This window comes from Ascidiella aspersa, chromosome 9 (genome assembly GCF_963924565.1).
Source record: "Ascidiella aspersa chromosome 9, kaAscAspe10.2, whole genome shotgun sequence".
NCBI lineage: Eukaryota > Metazoa > Chordata > Ascidiacea > Phlebobranchia > Ascidiidae > Ascidiella > Ascidiella aspersa.
Window position 1 is genome coordinate 208,394 of NC_139455.1, and position 22,929 is coordinate 231,322.

Here is a 22,929-nt window from a genome sequence, read left to right on the forward strand (position 1 = left end):
AAATATAAATTAGGCAAATAAATTAGGCAAAAATATTAATGAATTTGAGTGTTTTAATTTTAACTCCTATTTAATATTTATCATGTTTTAATATAACAAAAGTAATAATGCAATTTATCTTTACTTGTCGCGCCTAAAGTTTTTAGCAGAAAAATTATTAATTAATCGGGAATTTCCTTGTTGTAATATTTAACAAATTTTCTCCACAAAATACAAAAGCAAATATTTATTAAAAATGTTTTTTTTGTAAATTACCATTATAAAAGCACATAAAACTAATGACAAGTCGTAATTGAAAAAAATGATAAATTAAAACAGAGCTTAAAAAATTGCCTTCTTTTTACGTCTAAAACTCGTATCATGAAAAAAGCGAAAATAGGCCCCGAACAATTTATTATGTTGGGGTAACCAGGTATGGGGTCACTTTTTTGACTTTGTCGTTTGAATAAGGAACATTTATTCTAGAAGTGCAAAGAGTTTGAAAAAAATCTATTGTTCGGAAAGTTTTTAAAAATTGCCTTCTTTTTACGTCTAAAACTCGTATCATGAAAAAAGCGAAATTAGGCCCCGAACAATTTATTATGTTGGGGTAACCAGGTATGGGGTCACTTTTTTGACTTTGTCGTTTGAATAAGGAACATTTATTCTAGAACAGCAAAGAGTTTGAAAAAAATCTATTGTTCGGAAAGTTTTTAAAAATTGCCTTCTTTTTACGTCTAAAACTCGTATCATGAAAAAAGCGAAAATAGGCCCCGAACAATTTATTATGTTGGGGTAACCAGGTATGGGGTCACTTTTTTGACTTTGTCGTTTGAATAAGGAACATTTATTCTAGAACTGCAAAGAGTTTGAAAAAAATCTATTGTTCGGAAAGTTTTTAAAAATTGCCTTCTTTTTACGTCCAAAACTCGTATCATGAAAAAAGCGAAAATAGGCCCCGAACAATTTATTATGTTGGGGTAACCAGGTATGGGGTCACTTTTTTGACTTTGTCGTTTGAATAAGGAACATTTATTCTAGAAGTGCAAAGAGTTTGAAAAAAATCTATTATTCGGGAAGTTTTAAAAAATTGCCTTCTTTTTACGTCTAAAACTTGTATCATGAAAAAAGCGAAATTAGGCCCCGAACAATTTATTATGTTGGGGTAACCAGGTATGGGGTCACTTTTTTGACTTTGTCGTTTGAATAAGGAACATTTCTTCTAGAACTGCAAAGAGTTTGAAAAAAATCTATTGTTCGGAAAGTTTTTAAAAATTGCCTTCTTTTTACGTCCAAAACTCGTATCATGAAAAAAGCGAAAATAGGCCCCGAACAATTTATTATGTTGGGGTAACCAGGTATGGGGTCACTTTTTTGACTTTGTCGTTTGAATAAGGAACATTTCTTCTAGAACTGCCGAAAGTTTGAAAAAAATGTATTGTTCGGAAAGTTTTGCATTTGTATTTTTTTCCTAAAAGTCGTTTCTTACAAAGCTACGAAGTAGGTCCCGAACAAACGTTGAGAATGCCTAATAGCGATGACGAAACTTTGAATAACTGAAAGTTTCAGAAACATTCAATATAATTTTTATATAGTGCATCATTAAATTGATTTACAAGTAAAATATTTGTATTGTTTTTATTACATCATTTTAATTTTTTCAAAAATATTTGGAAACATTTAAACGAAAAAATCATTTTGAAAAAGACTAAAAATCAAAAAAATCCTGGCAGGATGATTATGGTAGTGGTTTCATCCGTGTAGGATTTGTTTTGCCGAATTAAAAAATTAAAAAAGGTTTTAGCGATCGATGTTTAACCGTTGCAGCAATACGTGACTAGTATTAGATTTAATTTTCCAACTTTTGCATTATTCCAATGTTTTATTGGCGCTCTTGGGAAACACAAAAAACTAAACATAAAAAGGTAGAGTATTTAAAATACATTATTTAGCAATTTAGCATTACGGAAACTAGGGGTGCAATCGATTTAAATTAATTTGTTTGCCGGTTACTGGAATCCCACCACAACGCACATTGTGTGGGTGCGGGTGAGTCAAGTGTTATTAAAATAATAAATGTAATAATACTTGACCTAGCCCCACCCGAACGCTAACTCGCACCCTAACCCAAATATTTTGTGTTGATTTAATATTTGTTTAAATGCTGTGGTAGGATTGTAGACCTGCGCCGGTGCCTATTATAGGCTATTTGACAGAATTAGTATTTAAGCTTGGACTCGTTAGCGATTTGCTGTCGAACTACTTTGGTGTCTGGGCGAATAACCTCTTCCTTTTATCAAGTTTCAGAACAATTGTCCAACAAATCCACATCACAAAAATATTTTTATGTAAAATCGCGGTAAACGTGCTTAATCCCTTGAAATGCGCAAACCACCATCGAGCTAACGTTTTTTAATATACTATTTCCTTTATGCAATGCGAATTTTAGAAGGAGTCTAACTCCGGATTCGAGGAGTCTGTTTGTTTGGCTAGAGTCGGACTCTGGACTCTAGTAAAGACTACATAAAACTACCAAACCTCCGACGGGCGCATGCGCAGTACCAAATTTTGAAACTGATATTGACGCCACCTGGAAATTTTAAAAGTAGAATAGCATATGGTAAAATATTTTCCAATCATGTATTGTGGGTGAATGAATTATACGACACCCCTATAAGTGGATTGCTGAATATTGACGTTATTTCATTTATGTAAATTGTTGGCATAAAGGATGTAGAGGACTTGGGACTCAATGAAATTGCACATTTGGTCGGACTAAAGACTGGGGAGTCGGACTCCAGTTGTTTTTACCCGACTGTGCAGTCCTGGCACAAATCACAGTAAAAAATTCATTCCAGTGTTGCAAACATAATTTACACAAAAACATAAAACATGCAGAAATCAGTAGTTTGAGCAAAAAATTTCTTGAATAAGCACATAAAAATAGTTAAGTCTGACTGCAAAATCCACAGTTTTCAATTTGGCAAAAGCTTACAAAAGTCAATGTACTTCACCTGATTAAGAACTTTGGATATTGCTGCCAAAGAAAAGCACGCAGCAAGAAATTTTGCCATGAAAATATAGGATATCAATCTAAAAATTTAATATTTTATTAATATTTTTTTATAAAGACTGGTGCTGGAGTTAGATTGCTTGAATAATTTGTGTAAAAATTTTAACTGAAAAAACCTTCTTTATCGCGTGAGTTTGGACTCAAATTTTATCTTTGAATAACTAGCGGTCGACTTTAAATCGGAGTCGAGTCATTATAGTGACTTAAGTCAATACAGCACTGGTTGTATGAGATAATGCTTGATACTCAGACTATGTTATTTAGCTTCCCATCAACTATTGAGTCGGCTTTAAAAGCTGGAAAAATATTTAAGCAAAAAGTAAAATTACATTTTAAAGAAATGACAAAAATGCATTTAAGGGTTGGAATGGATGAGAGATTCAAAATTGATGAGAGGTTTGCTGAAAGTGATTCTGAGTCACAAAATGAAGAAAATGTCAGTTGCCGATAAACGAAAAAAAGATGGTAAACTATTTGGAATACTTATGTTTTGTTCCTTCCGTGCTCGATATTAATCAAAACACGTTTTGGTCAATAAGTGTCTTTAAAGTTTTTATTTGTGTTCGACTGATACGTCCGAAACCACTTTTTAACCGATACCGGAATTGTTTATACACCTGTATTACCCCCTACCGAAACTTGTGTACTGGGCCTGGATCCTGACCCCTTACAGTTGCCAGGAAGGGTGCAACGGCGTGAGTTCTATTTGGTTTGCGAAGGTTTCTGGCTTAATATGCTACCTGTCAAAACCACAACTGAACTTCCAACCAATAGTATATTGTTAGAAATGTAAATTAAAACTGTGTCAATTAGCATTAATGATTCCATGACTGTATATTTGTTTTCAAGTTACTGTGGACAGCCACCGCCTATCGTGGCCACTGTCGGCTCAAGACTGCGCGCCAAAATGCTAAGAAACGGCATGTATATAGCCAATATGTAGAAAGAAAGAACATAAAAGTTATGTATTTGGCCAATAAGACTGGCCTGCACTTTTTAAACATGGCTAGGCACTCATTTTGAGATTTTCTAAGGCCAATTTGCTGCGGGAGTAAGGCGTCGGTGTGGTGGCTTGTTTTGCAGACCGTGATTATCACCGCTTGCAAGACTGGCTGTTTATAGATTAAAAGATTTAAGGTTACATGTCAAGTTTGAAATAAGGCAAGTGGACAAAACTCGGCAATTTTGCAACTAAATCGACGAAATTACTTTACCGACACAACAATACGGAAAACATTAGATCATCACATACTATATTATGCGTCCAATAATACATTTGATTATGTGAAAGCTAGAACGCGCTAATCTAAAGCCCTATTTATCAATTCTTAATATGACTTAATATTAATATGAACTCTAAGATTTGGCTTATGGCAAGTAATTAATTTATGTGTTAAAATGTCTCGGTGAATGCATAACACCTGGATCGTGGTGAAAATTTAAATAAATTTAACATGAAAAATGCATCAATTTTAAATAATGGGAAAGTATTATTCAAATATTTTTTAACACTTTTATCCTACCCAACACTTCATGTTTTTTTAACTTTTGCATTAATTTTACTGTTTGTTTTATTAAACCATCTAATTTTTTTTTAAATCTTCTTTATTCAAAATTAACAAGTTTTTTTCAAACAGCTCAGAAAATGCTCCAATAAAGAAAAAGGAATCGGTGAAAACAGATTCGTCACAATATTTCGAGATCAGCTCAAAAGGCCTCAAGGATGCTTTTGGTAAAGAAGGCTCAAAAAGGTAAAGTTTAAAAAATAATAATTTTTTTCCGATAACAGTAATTTCCTAAGGACTGCGACACTTTAGAAAAGTTGCAAGCTGTTTGCCATGTAAATTTATTTAAAGTGTTGATTTACTGTTTCAGAGTTCTTCATATATTATACCAATTTATATAATAATTGTAAAAAATAAGCGAACCTAAAACAGTGTTTAGTTGATGTTATGTATCAATTTTTTGTTGATTTCACAAAAAACGTGAAACAGGTTTTTTTTACAACAAGTCGATTATTTATAAATGCAATAAAAGCTAATCTCTGAAACATTTTCATTAATAATATAAATTTAAAAAAAAATGTTAACAATTTTTTTTGCGAATAATTGCAATTTTTAACGCATATTGAAGGACAAGTTGTGCTAATATGCAAATAGCATAACTTTGTTACATCATTGCAAACCAGTTAATTGCAGAACAGAACCCTTTTTAAAATTACCTAACTTACCACGTCACGTCACAAGTTATGTCGGATCTGTTAAAAATAAATAAACAAAAATTCTAATGCTCTAAGGCAGTGTTTCTCAACCTTTTTCACCCCGGGGCGCACTTGTAAACCTTTAAAAACGTGGCGGCGCACCTAACGAGCGAGTCGACTGCTTACTTTGTTTGGATACTTTGTTTTTTGCTGGCAGTTGTTATTACATCAGGCTCCCAATTCTATTATCTATTAAGCAGCTTGCGGAATCGGTTAAAAATAACCCGACTCCAACTCCCGAGTTTGACTCCGGCCAAATGTGTGATTTTATCAAAATCCTAGTCCGTCTGCAACCCTACAGCATTTAATTTTCCCATTTACGTAACTAAATTAAGGTGGATTTTCAACAATCCCCTCATAGGGGGTGTCATATATCTCATCCAACCACAATACATTGCTGGAAGATATCCACCATATGCTATTTCGCCTTTTTAATTTGCATTTGGCGGCATTATTAGTTTTAAAATTGGTACTGCGCATGTCGGACACGGGACTCCCGAGTCTCAAATATGACTCCCGACTCCACAGACCTGCTATAAAATACGATGTGCTCAATAAGACATGCCTAAAGAGAAAGAAAATAAATGAAATAGGCCTTTTATGTTGTAAATTATGAAAACACACGGTATGTTAGTTAATGTTCGATGGAAACACAGAATAAGCCCCAAGAGCAACAACATCTAACTCGGAATAAATCCAAAATGTAACAGAAAAAAACCTAAATGGACAAAATAACGCCCAAAACTGCAAAAAAGACAGGGTATGGGACGATAAAAGGACATATATATTCTTGGCATCGGCCGTTTTGGTGTCGACGTTTGGGTGTCATAGTGTTTTGGCACAGGATTGTTTGCCTCTGTTTGGGGTTAGACGCGAGTAATGGGTAGAATTAGAATTTGGGTTATGGTAAAAATTATTAGGGGAGTTTGTGTGTATGGGTGGGGTTTGGGGTTATGGGTGGGGTTTGGGGTTAAGTAAAAGGTAGCAAAGGCCTTATTCTTGCCATTTAGGCCTTATTCGGGCGAATTTAGGTCTTATTTTAATTTAAACGCTATTACGATTATTAGGTATTAGTCCTATTTCGGTCTTACTCCGAACTGTTTTCTTATGCCGAAGTTGCTTCTGTTTTAATTTTGGTCTTATGGCGGAAGCCCCGCTAGATTGCAATAGTTCCTCTTTCTTTGTTGGCTAAGAGCCAACATCAACCATTGGGACTTCAATAAGGACTACGAATCCAGTTATATTGCTCAGTGTTTATTCACAGAAAATAGTGGCCAGATGTTTCTAAACTTATTCGCAAAAATAATAAAGAATTTTTTTCAAATAATAAAGAATTTTTGTAACATTTTTTCCCCATTTTCTCGCGGCGTACCTGGCCACCTTCCACGGCGCACCAGTGCGCCGCGGCGCACCGGTTGAGAAACGCTGATCTAAGGTAATTTTCAGGTAATTGGGCAAATATCACTTTATCGTTGACAAATTTAGACAGTTGTTAACCAAACATGTTTTTATAAATTTGCTTTTAAGGTAGAAATCACTTCATTGGAATGCTAATAATGGCTAAAAAAACCTTGATTTTGGTTTTATGGAATATCCCTAATGGCGGCCATAAGAAAAATATTCATTTGTTGTAAATATGATGTTGTTTTCTTTTTAGTTTAGCTGATTTTGCCTTGTATTATGTAACAAGTAACAATATGCACAAACTGCTCATGTTAAAGTTGCGAACTTAACTTGTTAACTGTAATGTAGGTGTAGCCAACTTATTTTTGATTGCGATCAACTCAAATATTGTTTTTTCAAGTTACTTTTCCATTGTAGCTTTTCAGAAATATTAGGTAAGTTATATATCAATAGACCCCTAGACTAGGGTAGGTCCTATAAGTTAACCACCCACAACCCCTGGATGCAAAATATTCCCCCTATGCTATTCCATGTTTACGATTTACAGTTTGCGGCGATATTGGTTCAATGCCCTTTCACAATATTTATCACTAATTTTATTGGTAAGGAATGCTTTTGATTTCCTTATATTACGCATTGACCAAGCAAAAAATTTTAAATGATGTATTTTAGGTGGCCATAGAAATGAGCTTAGCATGTACAGCAACTTTAATAACTACCTTAAATTCTGTACTCAGCAAGCTTAACCTTTTTTCGTGCTCTTCTACGTAAGCAATGAGTTCTTTTAAGCCCTGTTATGGAAAATCAACACAGTATAGTGGAATTTTGTTAGCTTACCCAAAATGTTCTTACACTCTCTAGAAAGTGCAACTTCGGAGTATATTTCATTGCCAAAAGCCGGAATGATATTGATGAATGCCATTTTTTGCGCAATTTGCAAATATATATTTTGTGTGCCCAATGCATCACACCTACTATATTAAAAGCCTTGTCATTTAAATAAAAGAAACATATTTTTTTGACCAATAATATCACATTTAAACAGGAGTTTATTTTGGTTACTTGTCTAACTTTGTGACGTCATTTTATCAGTTTTCATACCCCCTTAAATCCCTAGAAGCTGGAAATGTTGGATCACCCTGCTCTAAATCGGTACTTAATTGCTTGGTTAAGTTTTATTTTTGGTGTATTTCAGATTACCTTCAAAAGTTGACGGTCATTCTCTGTTAAGAGGACAGAAAGAATGATGTTCTGCTTCCAAATCAGCACTTAGCACAGTTCGCCATCATTTATGAGGGAGGCCACATGTTGAACTGCCCAGACCACTAACTAACCTCTAGTGTTTGTTGTTATTTATGAATTGCTTGTTTTTCGTTTCGTTGTTGCAGAAAGCAACCTTGTCATGTGTGTGTTGTTCAACTTGATTCTCCTTTTGCCAATTGTCAACCAAACTCAGGGTGACTACAATCTTGAACTTAATTTAAAAATGCCCTATTTTTTCACGTTTAATAGTTTTTCTACCACTTTAAAAAGAAATTGAAATTTGTAAACCCTGGCTTATTTTTCAAATGTGTACATTTTCAGTATTAATTCATCTTGAATTCGTTGCATTTTTGTTAGTTTTAAACGAAAAATAGTTTTATGTTGTTGAGGCCAAAATGTTTTTTGTGCTGTAGCCACCCTGAGTATTATTTATTAGGAATGTCCAGTATATTGTTACAGCCCGATGCGCATAAAGCCTGGACGTCTCATTCGTTACAAAACGACGTCATTGTCAACCGGGAAAATTATTGACTATAAAGGTAATGTTTTGAAGGTTATTATGTCAAAGTTTAAATTGTTGAAAATAAATACTACGTTCATCACTAAACATTACTAAAATATCACCAACATTTGGGAATCGGGCATCCTTAAATAATACTGGATTTTCCTACAATTATTAGCTGCGTTTAGTTAAACAGACACGAGTGTACGTTAGGAGTTTAGTGCAGGGAGATATAGATTTTGTAGGACGACTAAGGCTGAAGTTAAGGAGCAAACATATTACGTAACTGAAAAGCATCGTTGCGTAAGTGTGACAATTCACCCAAATAGTATTCCAATTTTAAGTTGGCGGCCTTAACAATGATGATACTGCGCATGCGCACGTCGGCCTCAGGTTTAAAGGTTCGGCTTTATACTTGGTCGTTCTGTACTTACATCCTAACCTATTTTGATGTTTTTTGCAATGTGACATTTAAATTTATTTCATTGCAGTTCGCCGTTTTTGTGTGCTTTTTTTCGTTGTGTACTTCTTTAGCGCCAATAAAACAATAAGATCTGGACTCTACTTTGTGATCAAATACTTATACTTTATAAATCATCACAGTACTTATACTTAGAAAATAGAAATTTTAAGCAAAAGGTATGTTCGGGAACCCTTACGGGTTCCCTGCCGGTTGGGGCCCTGCGGGCCCCGGAGGGGCCCTTCGGGCCCTATTACACTTGGAAGGGGCGGGATTGCGTGGGGGCCCTTTGGGCCCCTTTCTGGCCTTCGGTTGGGTCTGAGGTTGGTTTGTTTGGGGCCCGGAGGGCCCCAGTGAGTTGCTCTGATGGGGAGCGCGGGACCTGCGTGGTTCTCGGTGGTTGTGGGGCTTTTGGGGCCCGGAGGGCCCCAGTGAGTTGCTGATGGGGGGCGCGGGGCCTGCGGGCGGCCTACGACACCCGGGATTTGATCCGGAACCCTACCGACCCGGAGTCGGACTCTTAACCGGCGCGCCGCGGGCCCGTTTCACTTTAAGGCCGTAAAATGAAATATGAATTAAAGTTAGAATAGTTCCTCTATACTATAATACTGTACTAACCAAGGGTTGTTATAATTAGTTTTTGACAGGCTGGATTCCATCGGTCGACTTAGGGTTGCGGTTAGGGATTAGGATTGCGGTTAGGTAGGTGCAGGATCGAATCTAGGCGTGGCAGGCAGGATAACCTTCTTATCTCTCTCTTCCCACAGATATCACTGGAAACTATGGAAAGATACAAATGGAATTAATGCACATCCTCCCTCTATTCTTACAGAATGGAGTTGAAACGACGAAAAAATAAAACTATGGATGGAATCGAATGGAATGAGCAAATTAACAGATAACTGAACAACACAACACAACACAACCAACCCTAACCGTACTTGACGAAACTGTTTTTTTGACAACTAAAGAGGTTTTTTTTCGACAACCAAAAAATTAATTTATAATTTTAAGTTCCCGCCTTCCACTTACTTACACATTCTTCTTGTGCGTGAAAATGTTTGCCCAAAATCACGCCATGAACGCGTTTCATTTGGCGTGGATAATTATTTACCCAAATAATTTGTGTGATTTTGATGTATACGGTAGGTATAGTGTTCCATTTAGACGCGATGAAAACGAAGTCAGTTATCGAATGGTTTGGTGAATAGTAGGCTGAAATCACACCCAATTTATCAGATGGGAACTAGCCTACTGGGTAAAGATATATGTGTAGCCTAAAGTGGAAAAGTATTAAACTGCGTATTTAGAGTGAATCGTAGTCACTTTGCCAAAATTAAACCTTTTGCCTAAACAAATACCAGCAAACTTAAAGTATGGTAAAACACAATAAGTTGATTGCGAGATATTAAATAAAACAGCGATCTTCTGCGAAATTGGTGGCAGCTTTGTTACACAAGGTGAAGCAGAATCAGAGGAGTAATAAAAATGTTAGACATTTTAAGCTTGAAATAATAGATTAGTTTATTAACAACTATACCAAAAACGACAACCTACAAGTAGTTGCTGATTACGAAAGAAATATTTTATTATAACGAAATTATGATAAACAACTGTAAATAATGTACGAGGACGACAAACAACAAATACTCGATATTAAATGCTTGCACGCGTAGGAAAAACACGTTGTTACGTCACAAAAGCGTACGGGACATCTTATTTAAACATTTCCCGCGGTGTGAAGTGTGTGTGACGTCAGTGCAGTTGTGACGCGACAGGTTAGTATCAAACATCAATCCACAGCAAACGCATGCAAGTGAAGTTACGCCTCATAAATAATACAACACTTTTATTATTGCGAATATTACAAAAATATAGAATTGACATTTGCGAACAAGAAAAAAGTTTTCTTCCAAGTCTCACACAATGTCGTTTTCCAAGTAGTTCTGTAAAAGTTACATGGAATACGTTATATCAGAGGGTTTTTCGGAAACCAGCCACGTGTATCCATATGACGTCATCACGACGACGTAAAACAACAAAAATTTTAATTTGGTTATCAGGTGGGAAATAAGTTTACCATCCTACGAGAGAAAACTACCTTCAATTGGTAGAAAATCTTCGCTGAAGTTTCCTTTCCGTCTTGTCATCGGGAATCGGCTTCGATATGATCATGACACACTATAACGACAAAAAGAAGCAATTCAATATATCTAGCAATTCAATACATATATTTCCATTCATTTGTAATAGATAAAACTTAAATTGCAATTGTCCGATACTTCGGTAGTAATTTTTTCGACTTAAAACGGGCTAAGCGTAAATAGTATGGACTGAAATGGAAAAAAAAGGTAAATTTCTTTACAATAATCTGCAAAAACGATCTAAGATAAAGGTATATTTAGGCCTTGCACAATCAGAACATTACCGATGGAACTTTCCAATTTTTGATTATTTCAACATCGTAATGTTTTGGGATCAGACATCTTAACTTCCCAACCAGATCTCCGCAAAACTTTTCCGAGAGTGAACTGAAAAGTTGTTTGTAAAGTATTATGTCAGACGTAACAGGAGGGAGGGCATGAATTATTTTGAGAATGACGTTACATTATAAACCAAATGTTCTACCAAAACACTTTTTCTAAAGTTAATTCAGCGTAGGTTAAATCTAGTCTAAACGTGCCAAGTGCGACAAAATAAGGTTTATTTGCTTTGAATAAGCGATGGTTCGGCAGAGGATCATGTTGACGAATTTAAATGCACTAAATTCAAATTATTATTTTGACATTGTTGTTAATTAGTGTACGTGTTGCTCGTAAGTAATAAAAAAACGAGACCTCGTTGTCATGATTTGCAACCGGTTTTTACCAAACAGACAACAGAAAACACAGAAAGATTTTTGACGTGCATTTTTAGGAATAGGCTCATAATTACAAAATATTACCCAGCTTGTAGAGGTGGTTGAAGAACAGGATAAGCGCGACGTGGTGATCTGGTGCAAAGCTGCGGCCTTTATCAGCCTAAAAAAACACCATCTGATAATTTCAGAGCATTAAAATTAAGATTAAAAACAATTCGATCTTTAAAAAATCGGTAAAACTGAATGACAACAATACCTTGGGAAGAATTCAGGCGCCGAGATTTTTTATGGCTTCGTGGTATGCTTCAAGAAATCTTATACACGTGAATTTTTGTTTCGTTGTTTATCAAATGTGAACACGTCAATACCTGAAATTTAACAAATCTTATTTAATTAATTTAACAGATTAAACTTCGTTTATCAATATCTGGAATTAAACAGACCTATTAATTAAAAAGAATAAACAATAAAGCGCGGCACCAAATTTTTATCGCATAATCACGTCTAATTTTGACATTTGGCCATCGGCCTAGTATTAATGTTATGTAAACCTCATGTTGTAGCAAGTTGAAGTTATTGCAACTCTCTTACTGCCGGAGTCCACTCCTTAATATTCCTTAAATGAAAGACGAAAATTGGTAGAAGCTTATCTGTTGTGCAGCAGTTCTACAAAAAAATTTGTAAACCAGTTAAACAATTAATTAACAGGAACAACACTGTTCTAAAACATAACATTTCTATTAATACCGATACCACATTTTGATTGAATCGTTGAATCGAAATGTTGAATGTCTTAAAAACTCTTTCAAACTGAAATAAAGTATCCGTTCAGTAACTTTCTTAATGTTGTAAGTTTTCTACAAAACAAAAATATTGGTTAAAACAATTAAAAAAAATAGTAAAACACCTCTATACAAAAAATCCTAGTTGAACAACCGATACAACCTCACCAGACAAGACATAACATATCATCACTTCCCAAACAACGATGAAAACTAACGATGAAAACTGTCCATCTAAAGATTATATTTGTTATTTACCGTAATTATTTGCAAAACTGAAACCTAATACATCATCTTAAAACTTTTAAACAGCATCAAAATTATTTATAAAATAGTAGTTACCCAGTGAATGTTTCATATTTTGTTTAAATAACACATTTACAAACGAAGCTTGGGAAATGATCTACAGAAGCGGTCAAAATTTATTTTAGCTAACAGGAAACAAAAATAGGAATGAAACCTATTAAAAAGTTAAGAATCAATGGTGAGCGAACAGTTGAGCAACTGGTCTACACAACGTTGAACGAATGCTATCGTTGGAAATTAAGGGACCGAATTACAAACCGTAAATACTCAGTAGAAAGTTGAAAAACTTTCGGTGAATTTACAAATGTCCCCAGTCGACTTTTACGATCACAGCACACAAACAAAACCGAAGGGCGGTTCTGCTTAAGAGAAGAGATAAGAGGAAAAATAGTTTCAGCAAACAAAACAAAAGTCGACTGGGGACTTAGGGGAATTGCCTGGTTGTTAACGGCTAATGCGAAATTCATCAGTGAAAATATATTTCGTTGAAAAACTAAAAACCAGAGCATGTTTCCGCGCAAAAAACCTCATATAGCAACTAACTGTAATCGTCCTTAAACCACAATGTTCGAAAGCAAATAACTTTCTTACATAGCGGCGACACATCAGCCAAGTAAATAACAATATTGCAAAATGTTTTTATTTCAACCACATCTATAACAAAGACATGCAAACGAAAAAATACTAAAAAAATTAACCCCGGATTTAATAAAGCTGACCTACATTTAGACCAAGGGTTTATTGAAGTAAATACCTAAATTATTCAAGAACATATTAATCTTTAACCGATTCTCTAATAATAAAAACACAGCAAACTTACCTGACAGCGGTTGAGCAAGACTGACCTTTTCCACCTTGGCAGCATTCCACCACTGACACGTTTTACTTTTTCTTTCTTCAATCTGCCGAAAAAAGGAATTTCGATCCGCGCTGATTACACGCGAGGTCACGTGACGACTACAGCAGCCTCAAGCATCGAAAAATTTCTTAATTGGGTGGAGGTGTTAAAGCAATGCTGTTCGATAAGCTCTAATATGTTTGGGAAATGTAAACTGTACTGTTATTAATTAAATTTATTTTGCATGTTGAATAAAAACAAAATGCTTTTAACCTTTGTTTTGTGAAAAAAGCCTGATGTTAATGAATAATGACGTCATTAAAAAAGTGAAAGTATGACGTCATAGAATGGTGATTGCAAGACGTGATAGAAAAAAACCCAGAAACACCAAATACGTCCAGCAAAAGCGAGCACGTGCGTCGTCGACAATCCTGTCAGGCGCCAGCTGCGAAATCACGGTGTACCTAAACAAATAACGAAAGAGAAAAACTATCCAGCGTTTACAGTCGACCAAACTAAAAACGAAAAACGGCGTTTTGCGCTCGATTTTGGCTTCGCATTAGATTAAGACGCGTGACCCAATTACTTAAAAAGCACGCCGCTTCGAACAGTTTGCTAAACCACGACAAAAACGAAGCAAAAGCGATAATATCACTTACAAAAATGGGTGGTAAGAACTCCCGCCCCCACTGGATACGCCACTGGGGGCAATGGATAGTGTATATTATTTTTAACCTTCATAAGTAATAACATATTACACTTACAAATAATACTAATAATCACATTTTAAAATTCCAGGGGGGGGCAAGTGCCCCCCCTTGCCCCACCCTGCGGGCGCCCATGGCGCCAACATTTGTTTGCTAAACAGTGAAGTTTCACGACGAGAAGAATAAAACCTCGATACATTCACACCTTTTATTCTCAGTATGTAAACAAAGCCCGTGGTTTTCATATAATTTTCCCGATAACGTTGCACATCCGAAAATGCAATTTCGCCAAAATTTGCCAAAAAGAAGCGAATCTACTTTCTAATATAATGCTAAAAACTATTGAGTTAAGAATTGGTAAAAACTCTTCAGGTTTCAATATATTTCGCTTGTTTTGGCTTAGTAAAGGCGTTACTTGGTACCGGATCGCTTTTTACTGCGCTTTGTTGGAATTTTAAATGCGTCGACCACGACATTTTGTTGATTTTGAGTTGTGTGTTTTAAGAACATTTACGAACAATTGCAGGTACTTACAAGTTAACACGGGTAGCTTAATTGCCAGCTGCACAAGCAATGCATTGTATAACATAAGAATCCCCTTCATGGTTACTCATGTGGAACATTGCTACAATAATAACGATTATTTTGAAATGATCATCAATTAAATTCATCTCAGATAAGAATAGAATTCCTACTGTTTTGGTAAAACATACAAAAATTAAGTTAATAAAATATTAGCTATCTTGGCAATTATAATGGTTATCCGAAAATTATAAATATAATTACAAGGTTAATATTACGCCTATAGTTGCAACAGTTTATATATTTTAGGTTAAATGACCAAAAATGTATTTTTACAAATTTTGTTCAAATTATTTTAAAATACTGACTTGGTTAAAAAAATGAATGAAAGACACACACAAACATGTGTTTAATAACATCTGTGATCTAGCCCCTCGGAAGTTGCTTTATGACCAACGATTACGGCTTCCGTATCAATAGTACACCGAAAAGCCATCGCAGACTCGCCGAATCTGTCGATCTATGATGCAAGCAGAGCAAGCCAGAAAAACAACTGGCCTGCAGTGAGGTTCGAACTCACGACCTCCGGTCAAGCCGGGACCGTCGCTCTACCAACTGAGCTATGCAGGCTCAGAGAGGAGCGAGTCGAGAAACAACCATGCGCCAATACTTGCACATTTTGTTAGTACAAGCAACTTCACACTGGGGGATCATCAGTCCGTATCAATCAATGAAAGACACACACAAACATATGTGGTTAATAACATCTGTGATCTAGCCCCTCGGAAGTTGCTTTATGACCAACGATTACGGCTTCCGTATCAATAGTACACCGAAAAGCCATCGCAGACTCGCCGAATCTGTCGATCTATGATGCAAGCAGAGCAAGCCAGAAAAACAACTGGCCTGCAGTGAGGTTCGAACTCACGACCTCCGGTCAAGCCGGGACCGTCGCTCTACCAACTGAGCTATGCAGGCTCAGAGAGGAGCGAGTCGAGAAACAACCATGCGCCAATACTTGCACATTTTGTTAGTACAAACAACTTCACACTGGGGGATCATCAGTCCGTATCAATCAATGAAAGACACACACAAACATGTGTTTAATAACATCTGTGATCTAGCCCCTCGGAAGTTGCTTTATGACCAACGATTACGGCTTCCGTATCAATAGTACAGTTGTTTTTCTGGCTTGCTCTGCTTGCATCATAGATCGACAGATTCGGCGAGTCTGCGATGGCTTTTCGGTGTACTACTTGGTTAAAAAAAGTGGAAGTTTGAGTTATTGCAAGTAAAGTAATTTGCATCAATATAACTTTAAAATGTTAAAAATACTAAAAAAGTTGCATTTAAGCTTTACTTATAACAATACAAAAAGAAAATCCACAAAAACTATATACGGCATTGTGAATTGTAGAAAACGGAACATCTAGTCAAAAAAAAGAAGTGGTTTTCAACACTCATGAGTTCATGGATTCCGAACCACCAACGTTTCAGGAAGATCATATTTCACCGTTTCTTGCTGTTAACAACCTAATCCTGTGTGGACTTAAAAATATATCTAGTTAATGTAGTTTTCTATTCAACTATGTTGCTATACTATGTGATATGGCTAATGGCTATTGGATCTTGAGTAGGGCGATTATTTTTTGACTTGTCAATAAAAGTCAAATTTATTTCAAGTCAAAATCGATTCAAAATAAATTTAAGTCGTTTACAAACTTAAAAAAATATAGTCAACTTTTTCAAATTGTCGTTCAGTTAAAATTAACTGTATTATGTCTTCATTAGAGACTTAGAGCAATATACGGATACACGAGCTTGAAGAATTAACCACCCAGGCCTAGCTTATCGCATTAGGAGAAGAAATGTAGTTAAAAGCCAATTCACCTTTCAAGTACCGCGGAGTCGGTAAAAAATGACCAGAGTCTGATTTCGGCAGAAACAAATAGAGTCAAGTTTGACTGCTTACCGGTTTGTCGTTGAACCCCGCGTTGGAGCTCGGGTAGTTTAACTGTGGCGCAATATTACCAAGCATGGATTAACCTGTGAGGCAGCAGTAAAAACTCCTTGCTGGTTGTCGGGGAATACCCTAAGGGTGAAAATAATCACGTGGTAACCTTTTGTGTCCAACTCGTTTAAAACGTCACGCTTTTGTAGCTTCAAACATCACCGATTCTCTTTCTTCAGTGCAATTCTTCGATTAATTATTAGCTGTAGCTTATGTACCAAAAAAAAACAGCGAAGTTGTTCCATTCGACAACCGTAACTGTTGCAGCAAGATAGAAATGGAGCTGAGTATTGATGAATTTACTTCTGGTCTGTGCCAACTTTTTCAGTCTGATATTTATCCAGAACCTGAAGTTACCGGAGTACCAGATCTTACTGGAGCTCTGCGAAACAAAATTGACGACATGTTAAGGATTTATCGCAACAAGAACAGAACCCGGCTTAAAATCCCCACCTTTTATTCTCTTGGTGTAAACGAAGCTCTTGGTCATCAAATAATTCCTGCTATGATCGGTATTTGTTGTTCCTCAAATCTCAATAAAAGCGGGAATTGCTTTTTGTTTAAAGTCAATGGGGAGTTCAAGTTTTGCTTGTTGGTGGTTGATCCTTGGAGAATTAGAATGTGTGCAAGTTCGGATGTAAAAAGAAAAAGTTGGGAGAAAGCATTCAACGAAGTAAAATGCGAGGAATGTGGGTTCGACAAAGATGAAATATCGATGTTTCGAAGTGATCTTGGTCCTCGATTCAAGGATTTCTTGGAAAACCGATTATGTTCAACTGAGATTTTGTATCGAAATTTATTTCTGGGCCTTGTTTCTGAAATAGTAAAATCTCAAAACCCACGTTTGTTGAGCCGTGAGTCATATCAAAGCATTCCTTTTGCTGCTTGCATTAAACTGGCTTTGGAGTCTGGTCAAAGCGGGCAACTGCAAAAAGTATTTGGGTATACCAAGCCTGTAAATCCAGATTTAAACGAGCTAATTAAAGAAAAGAACAAAGTCAAAAAAGAAGAGGCCAAAAAAATAATAGCAAAGTAAGTGAAATAAAATTCTGTGAAATCACAAATCTCCTGGAAGCAATAACAGCATATTTGTACACACACAAAAAAAAAACAGTTAATTAAGAACAACAAAAAATATTTCTTTAACTAACTGCGTCGGATAATTACGGTTAAACAGCGATCCCGAGAAACATGTCTGCTCAAATTGAAACTCAAACTGCTTTAAATTGCACATTTTACCAAGTTTTGTGAAACAATTCAGATGATTTGTGTTTTAAATATTTCAGGTTTCTTGAAGTCAAAAATCTACCAATGACAAGAAACACTCTGCAAGACATTTTGCAAGAATCCAAGAAGTTTTACCATTTGTAATAGATGCCATGTGCTTATAATCTAGCCACTACATTACTAATTACCAAATATATAGTTTGAAAGTAGAATTCAGTTAAATGATTCAGTTATCTTCTAATTTGTCGTCCTGTGTTTGTTGTTTTTTGTGCTTTATCGTGCTTACTTGTATATTCTCTGGCCTTGTAGCAACAAGCTTGATTATAATAGCTATTAATAAACAAGCATTTCATTATTTCGACGCTGGTTTTAGAATTGCTACAAGTGAGTACAGAATGGAATGTAGAACATCAGACTTTAGTTATTCTCTTCAAATGGTCGCTATTATAGACTTATTAGTATCAATTTACCACCAATAAACAAAGTAGTTAACTCCTATATTAGCACAAGTGTTCATTTAGGAATTATATTAGAAATACGGGAATCACATTTAAGCAATAAAATCCGAAATAAAAGTAGTTCCCTGTTCAACCATAATAATGCTTTTAAATAGCAACAATTTAAACACACAGTGGCGGCCTGAACAACACAGTAGCCTGAATAAAATTAAACAGGCAAAAAATCAACGTGAAAATAACAATAATAAACAAATAATAATAACAAAAACGTAAATCAGCAATTTGTCAGTTGCTGCTGTAAAGTTTATGAAAGTCTATTTTTATTTTGTAAAATTTTCTGAAGTCTACATTTTCTTACAATTAGTTCCTGTCTGACGTCAGACCGTTGAAACTACGATGCATCTACGTCATCAAGCAACCCAGAAACGCTTTGACGTCAACAGTGAACTTATAATCCGGTAGACAGGTTGCTGGTTCCAAAATAAAGTTAGAAATTATCGATTACTTGCAGTAAATGTTTTTTTAAAGATATTTTAAGCAACCGAAATGACATCTAAAACTTCTCGACGTTCTTTCACAAAATACAGCTTACGTAACTAGAGCGGAGAATTTGAAAAATCCGTAAGCAAGTCGCGGTTATTTAAATTTTGTATCCTTTTAAGCAGTGTTCAGAGTTACCATCGATTTGTAGCCAAAAAAGGAAAACTATTGTAACGCCAAAATCAAAATGTCGAATAATGAAATGTGATATCACAACAAATAAATCCAATGGTACTCTTGTTTTAAATGATTTCAACTAATAAGTTTTGAATGGCAAAAAAACATTATGACGTATTGTGGAAATATAGACTTTCTATGTCAGACAAAATAAATAAAATTAAACTTATCTTAGAACTAGGACGGAATGGCAGGCCTAACTATATCACTAACCTCAAGTTAATGGGCGGTTTTGGTCGTTGGGAAACTTTAGATGAATATTGTCTATTTTTATGCGGAATATACGCAATTGAGAGCACTTAAACATTTGACCGGTGACCTTAGTGTCATTTAACATGTGAGTGTAAAATTCCAGGCGGCACGAAATAATTAGGTCACGTGGTACCCTGGCGTGATATGACGTCATTCAAAAAATATCGTGACGTGACTAATGTTGGTTGGTAGGGCCAATTACAATAAGTTGATGAAATATTGGCTCCTCCTGTTTAACATTGGTGTAAGTTTGTTTCCAAACTGGTTTAAAGTAGAAGTATTAAATTACTAAACTAAGTACAAAGCCAAGTTTTGTCGTCAGTTTAATCTTATTAACTTAATGTGCAATTGGAACGAAAATTGTTTAATTTGATGGCTGTTAGGTTTTATTTTCATTGATTCACACTGGCAGTGTGAAACAGAATAAATGATTTCCTACAAATTTGCTTGAAAAGTTTAAATAATTTTAAGGGATATGAGATGAATAAATTTTTGGGAAATATACACGAAAACAAATCTAAAACATTTAGAAGTATAAAAACTGTTTTGATAAAACTTTACTTAACGCATTTGAAATTGTATTAAAAAAATTAAAAAAACGGTATTTTAAATAATTGCTGCTGGTATTTTAACAACGTAATAACTTTAAAAGGAAATCAATCAAAAAGCAGATCCAGCAGCAAATAGACTTAAGAACAAATGTTACAATCACGCATCAGATTATTGCGCAACGGACTTGTTGTTTCAGGGTAAAATTTCCGATTAATGCATTTTTAGCAAGTCATTGATGGAACCTGGGTTTTTTCACCCGACTCATGCTTGCTGCATATAAACGCATGGCAGACGCGTCGAGTCATATGGCTAAGTGCTTGCCTTTCCGCTATATAAGACGACGTAAAAACAAGCTTAATGTCAGTTTGCAACCGTCTGGTCAAGTATAACCGGTTTGTAATGGTGAATAATGAGCTGTTGATGTTGATGGAATGAAAGTACTGAGACAAAGCACATGGCTTGCACTTTATTTAAAGAACTTGTTTATCACTGCTGTTTTGTTAAAAAATCAAGCACATATTACCAGAACTAAGTGTATATGACAAAAATAAAGTTGTTTTTGTTTGTACGTAACACTATCTAGGCATTATTTAGCAAGAGACATTATTATTTAAAAGTAAATTATATTTAGCTATTGAAGAAATATTGACAATATCATTTAGTAATAGTTCATTTATGTTATTAATCACAGAACAACACCTTAAATAAGTGCTGTTAGTTCATAATGAATAACGCTTTGATGTAAATTTACGCGTATGGAAATACTATAATAGTTCACCGTGGAACCTATTTTACCCAGAGTGGTGCAACTAAATGGTCGAAACGATTTCGCAATTGCTTTCAACTGTACCTCGACTGTAAATTATTTCGCCACTGGTTGTAAAATAACACACGTGTGTTTGAATAGAAGGGATTTGCTTTGGGGAAACATTATTACAAAGAGGAAGTGAAACACAGCTGGCTTGTTATATAAGGCGCTGTGTGCGGCTTAAATTCATTAGAGCTTTTGAAAAGCGTAAAGTTTAAAAGCCTATTGAAGATCACAGCTTTGTGAAAATGTGCAGATCTTTTGTGGGAGTTTAAACTTTACTTGAATGAAAAAACTACAAATTACTACAGAGAGTTTGAACATTGTGCGAAAGTTTCGGAAATTTTCAAATACAAAAGGAAACTACAGCAGACGCCTAGCTTCGATAAAGTTTGATAGAGACTATAATAACTGCAAAAGTTTTCGTGATTCAAGAAAGGGAGATAAGATAAATAAAACATTTTTTTGCAAAAAATAACAACAAAAGCTCGGTTGTAAATCAAACCTTGCCCTTAATTTTTACCTAACTTATTTTTCTGTTTAGATTACAAATTCAAACCTTCTTAAACCTGTTAAAAATAAACGCAACAAAACCATGAAGAAGCCAGTCTCTCATCGCAGAAGCGCCCCAAGGTCCCCTGGGACAAAAGTGGTCCGGTACTTCCCCAAAGTAAGGAAGGTGGTGACCCCCAGGGCCCGGTTCCCCCCCACGAGCCCCTCAACCCCTCCAGAGGACCTGGAGTGGGAGGAAGAGGATGAAATTGCTCCTGAAAGGAGGGAAGATGTTGCTCCTGGAATAAGTGAAGCTGATGTTGAGATTTTGAAGAGAAGTCTTCAAGATGTTGAGAAGAAAATGGTGAGTTTTTGCAATTTTTCTGATTTGTTTCTGGTAAAACGTAATTTGTGAGAAACTTGAAGAGTAAAGAACAAAAAAGTATTTCCTTGTAAATAGTGAGATAGAGACGTCTTGAAGAATTTATTTGTTTTTTAAAAAACCTAAATTAAACCCCTTCCCAACAAAGAATGTGTAAGAACTAAATCGCAAATCACCTTGAAACGATTAGGTTTATAAAAGGAAAAACTTTCCACCTACGGGAAAATTTCACGAATAAATTTTCAACAAACAATAACAATGTTGACAGTTTTCATAAACAAGTTAAATACTGTAAAATATAAAACCCCTAATAAATACTTTTTAAATTGTAACATTAAATGTTAGGAATCAGCATAAAATTAACAACTTGTCTTTTAATGTCAGATCACCCGCGAACTTCAGTGCACTTGCAAAAAGCTCAAGAAATTTCGACGTCAGAGTTTGCGCTCTCCCCCGTCCACCCCTGGTTGTGTGCACGAGGATAAAATCGTGCCCCGGGTCGCAATCAGGGAGGGGGAACTGGACAGCACCGTTGTCCACGTCACAAAGGGCGAAGACCTCAAACTTCGACGGTTTTTTTCGAGCAATTATTGAATCGCGAACCTGCGCGGCCGGACTTTTGACGTTTGAGCTCGAAACGCGGTAAGCAAGCGAGTCTGGCAGTTGGAGGTGTATAAAGCGTTCAACCAAAAGAAAATGTGCAAGGCACGAATCGGCCGCCATTTTGGATCATAAAGAAACATGATTTTACTTTTGGATGTGAAAGTTGTTATGTTTGAGGGCATCGATATTCCACTAGTGCCCTGCGTTATATAATAATAGATACTTTTCTTAAATCAGTAGCTGAGTGGTAGTGAGAGAGAAAAGTTCACTTTAAAACAACAAAACAAATACAAAATGTTGCGCATGTAGTGCGCGTTATTAGCTTTGTTTGGCAACGATCGTTATTTTAGTGTTGTTGTTCAAATTTCGAGTAAAATGATTTTTGTTGCTGTGTATTTTATATTTTTTCGCGATTTGTGAGTAAAAATAAACACACGATACGAACAAGTGATATAGTTTATAAATTGTCTC

The 22,929-nt window shown here is 35.5% G+C and overlaps 2 protein-coding genes and 2 long non-coding RNA genes across 4 annotated transcripts; 3 read left to right on the plus strand and 1 right to left on the minus strand.

Annotated features, from left to right (window-relative positions):
• The first annotated feature begins 1,771 nt into the window (after nucleotides 1-1,771).
• LOC146131735 (uncharacterized) lies at nucleotides 1,772-8,424 on the plus strand. Its single transcript, XR_014501682.1, has 4 exons — nucleotides 1,772-1,904; nucleotides 3,413-3,517; nucleotides 4,695-4,803; nucleotides 7,912-8,424. It is a non-coding gene; the product is annotated as an uncharacterized LOC146131735 (long non-coding RNA).
• Nucleotides 8,425-11,044: 2,620 nt separating this feature from the next.
• Nucleotides 11,045-13,754, minus strand: LOC146131736 (uncharacterized). The gene is made up of 4 exons (XR_014501662.1): nucleotides 13,710-13,754; nucleotides 11,886-11,944; nucleotides 11,370-11,472; nucleotides 11,045-11,122 (listed from the first exon to the last, which is right to left on the minus strand). It is a non-coding gene; the product is annotated as an uncharacterized LOC146131736 (long non-coding RNA).
• Nucleotides 13,755-17,176: 3,422 nt separating this feature from the next.
• On the plus strand, nucleotides 17,177-18,549 carry LOC146131737 (uncharacterized). The gene is made up of 2 exons (XM_083397435.1): nucleotides 17,177-17,999; nucleotides 18,254-18,549. The coding sequence occupies exons 1-2, from the start codon at nucleotides 17,245-17,247 to the stop codon at nucleotides 18,336-18,338; spliced, it is 840 nt and encodes a 279-aa protein (XP_083253561.1). The 5' UTR covers nucleotides 17,177-17,244; the 3' UTR covers nucleotides 18,339-18,549.
• Nucleotides 18,550-21,224: 2,675 nt separating this feature from the next.
• LOC146131738 (uncharacterized) lies at nucleotides 21,225-22,905 on the plus strand. The gene is made up of 2 exons (XM_083397486.1): nucleotides 21,225-21,837; nucleotides 22,240-22,905. Exons 1-2 carry the CDS (start codon nucleotides 21,577-21,579, stop codon nucleotides 22,447-22,449), a joined length of 471 nt encoding a protein of 156 aa, XP_083253612.1. The 5' UTR covers nucleotides 21,225-21,576; the 3' UTR covers nucleotides 22,450-22,905.
• The last annotated feature ends 24 nt before the right edge of the window (nucleotides 22,906-22,929 follow it).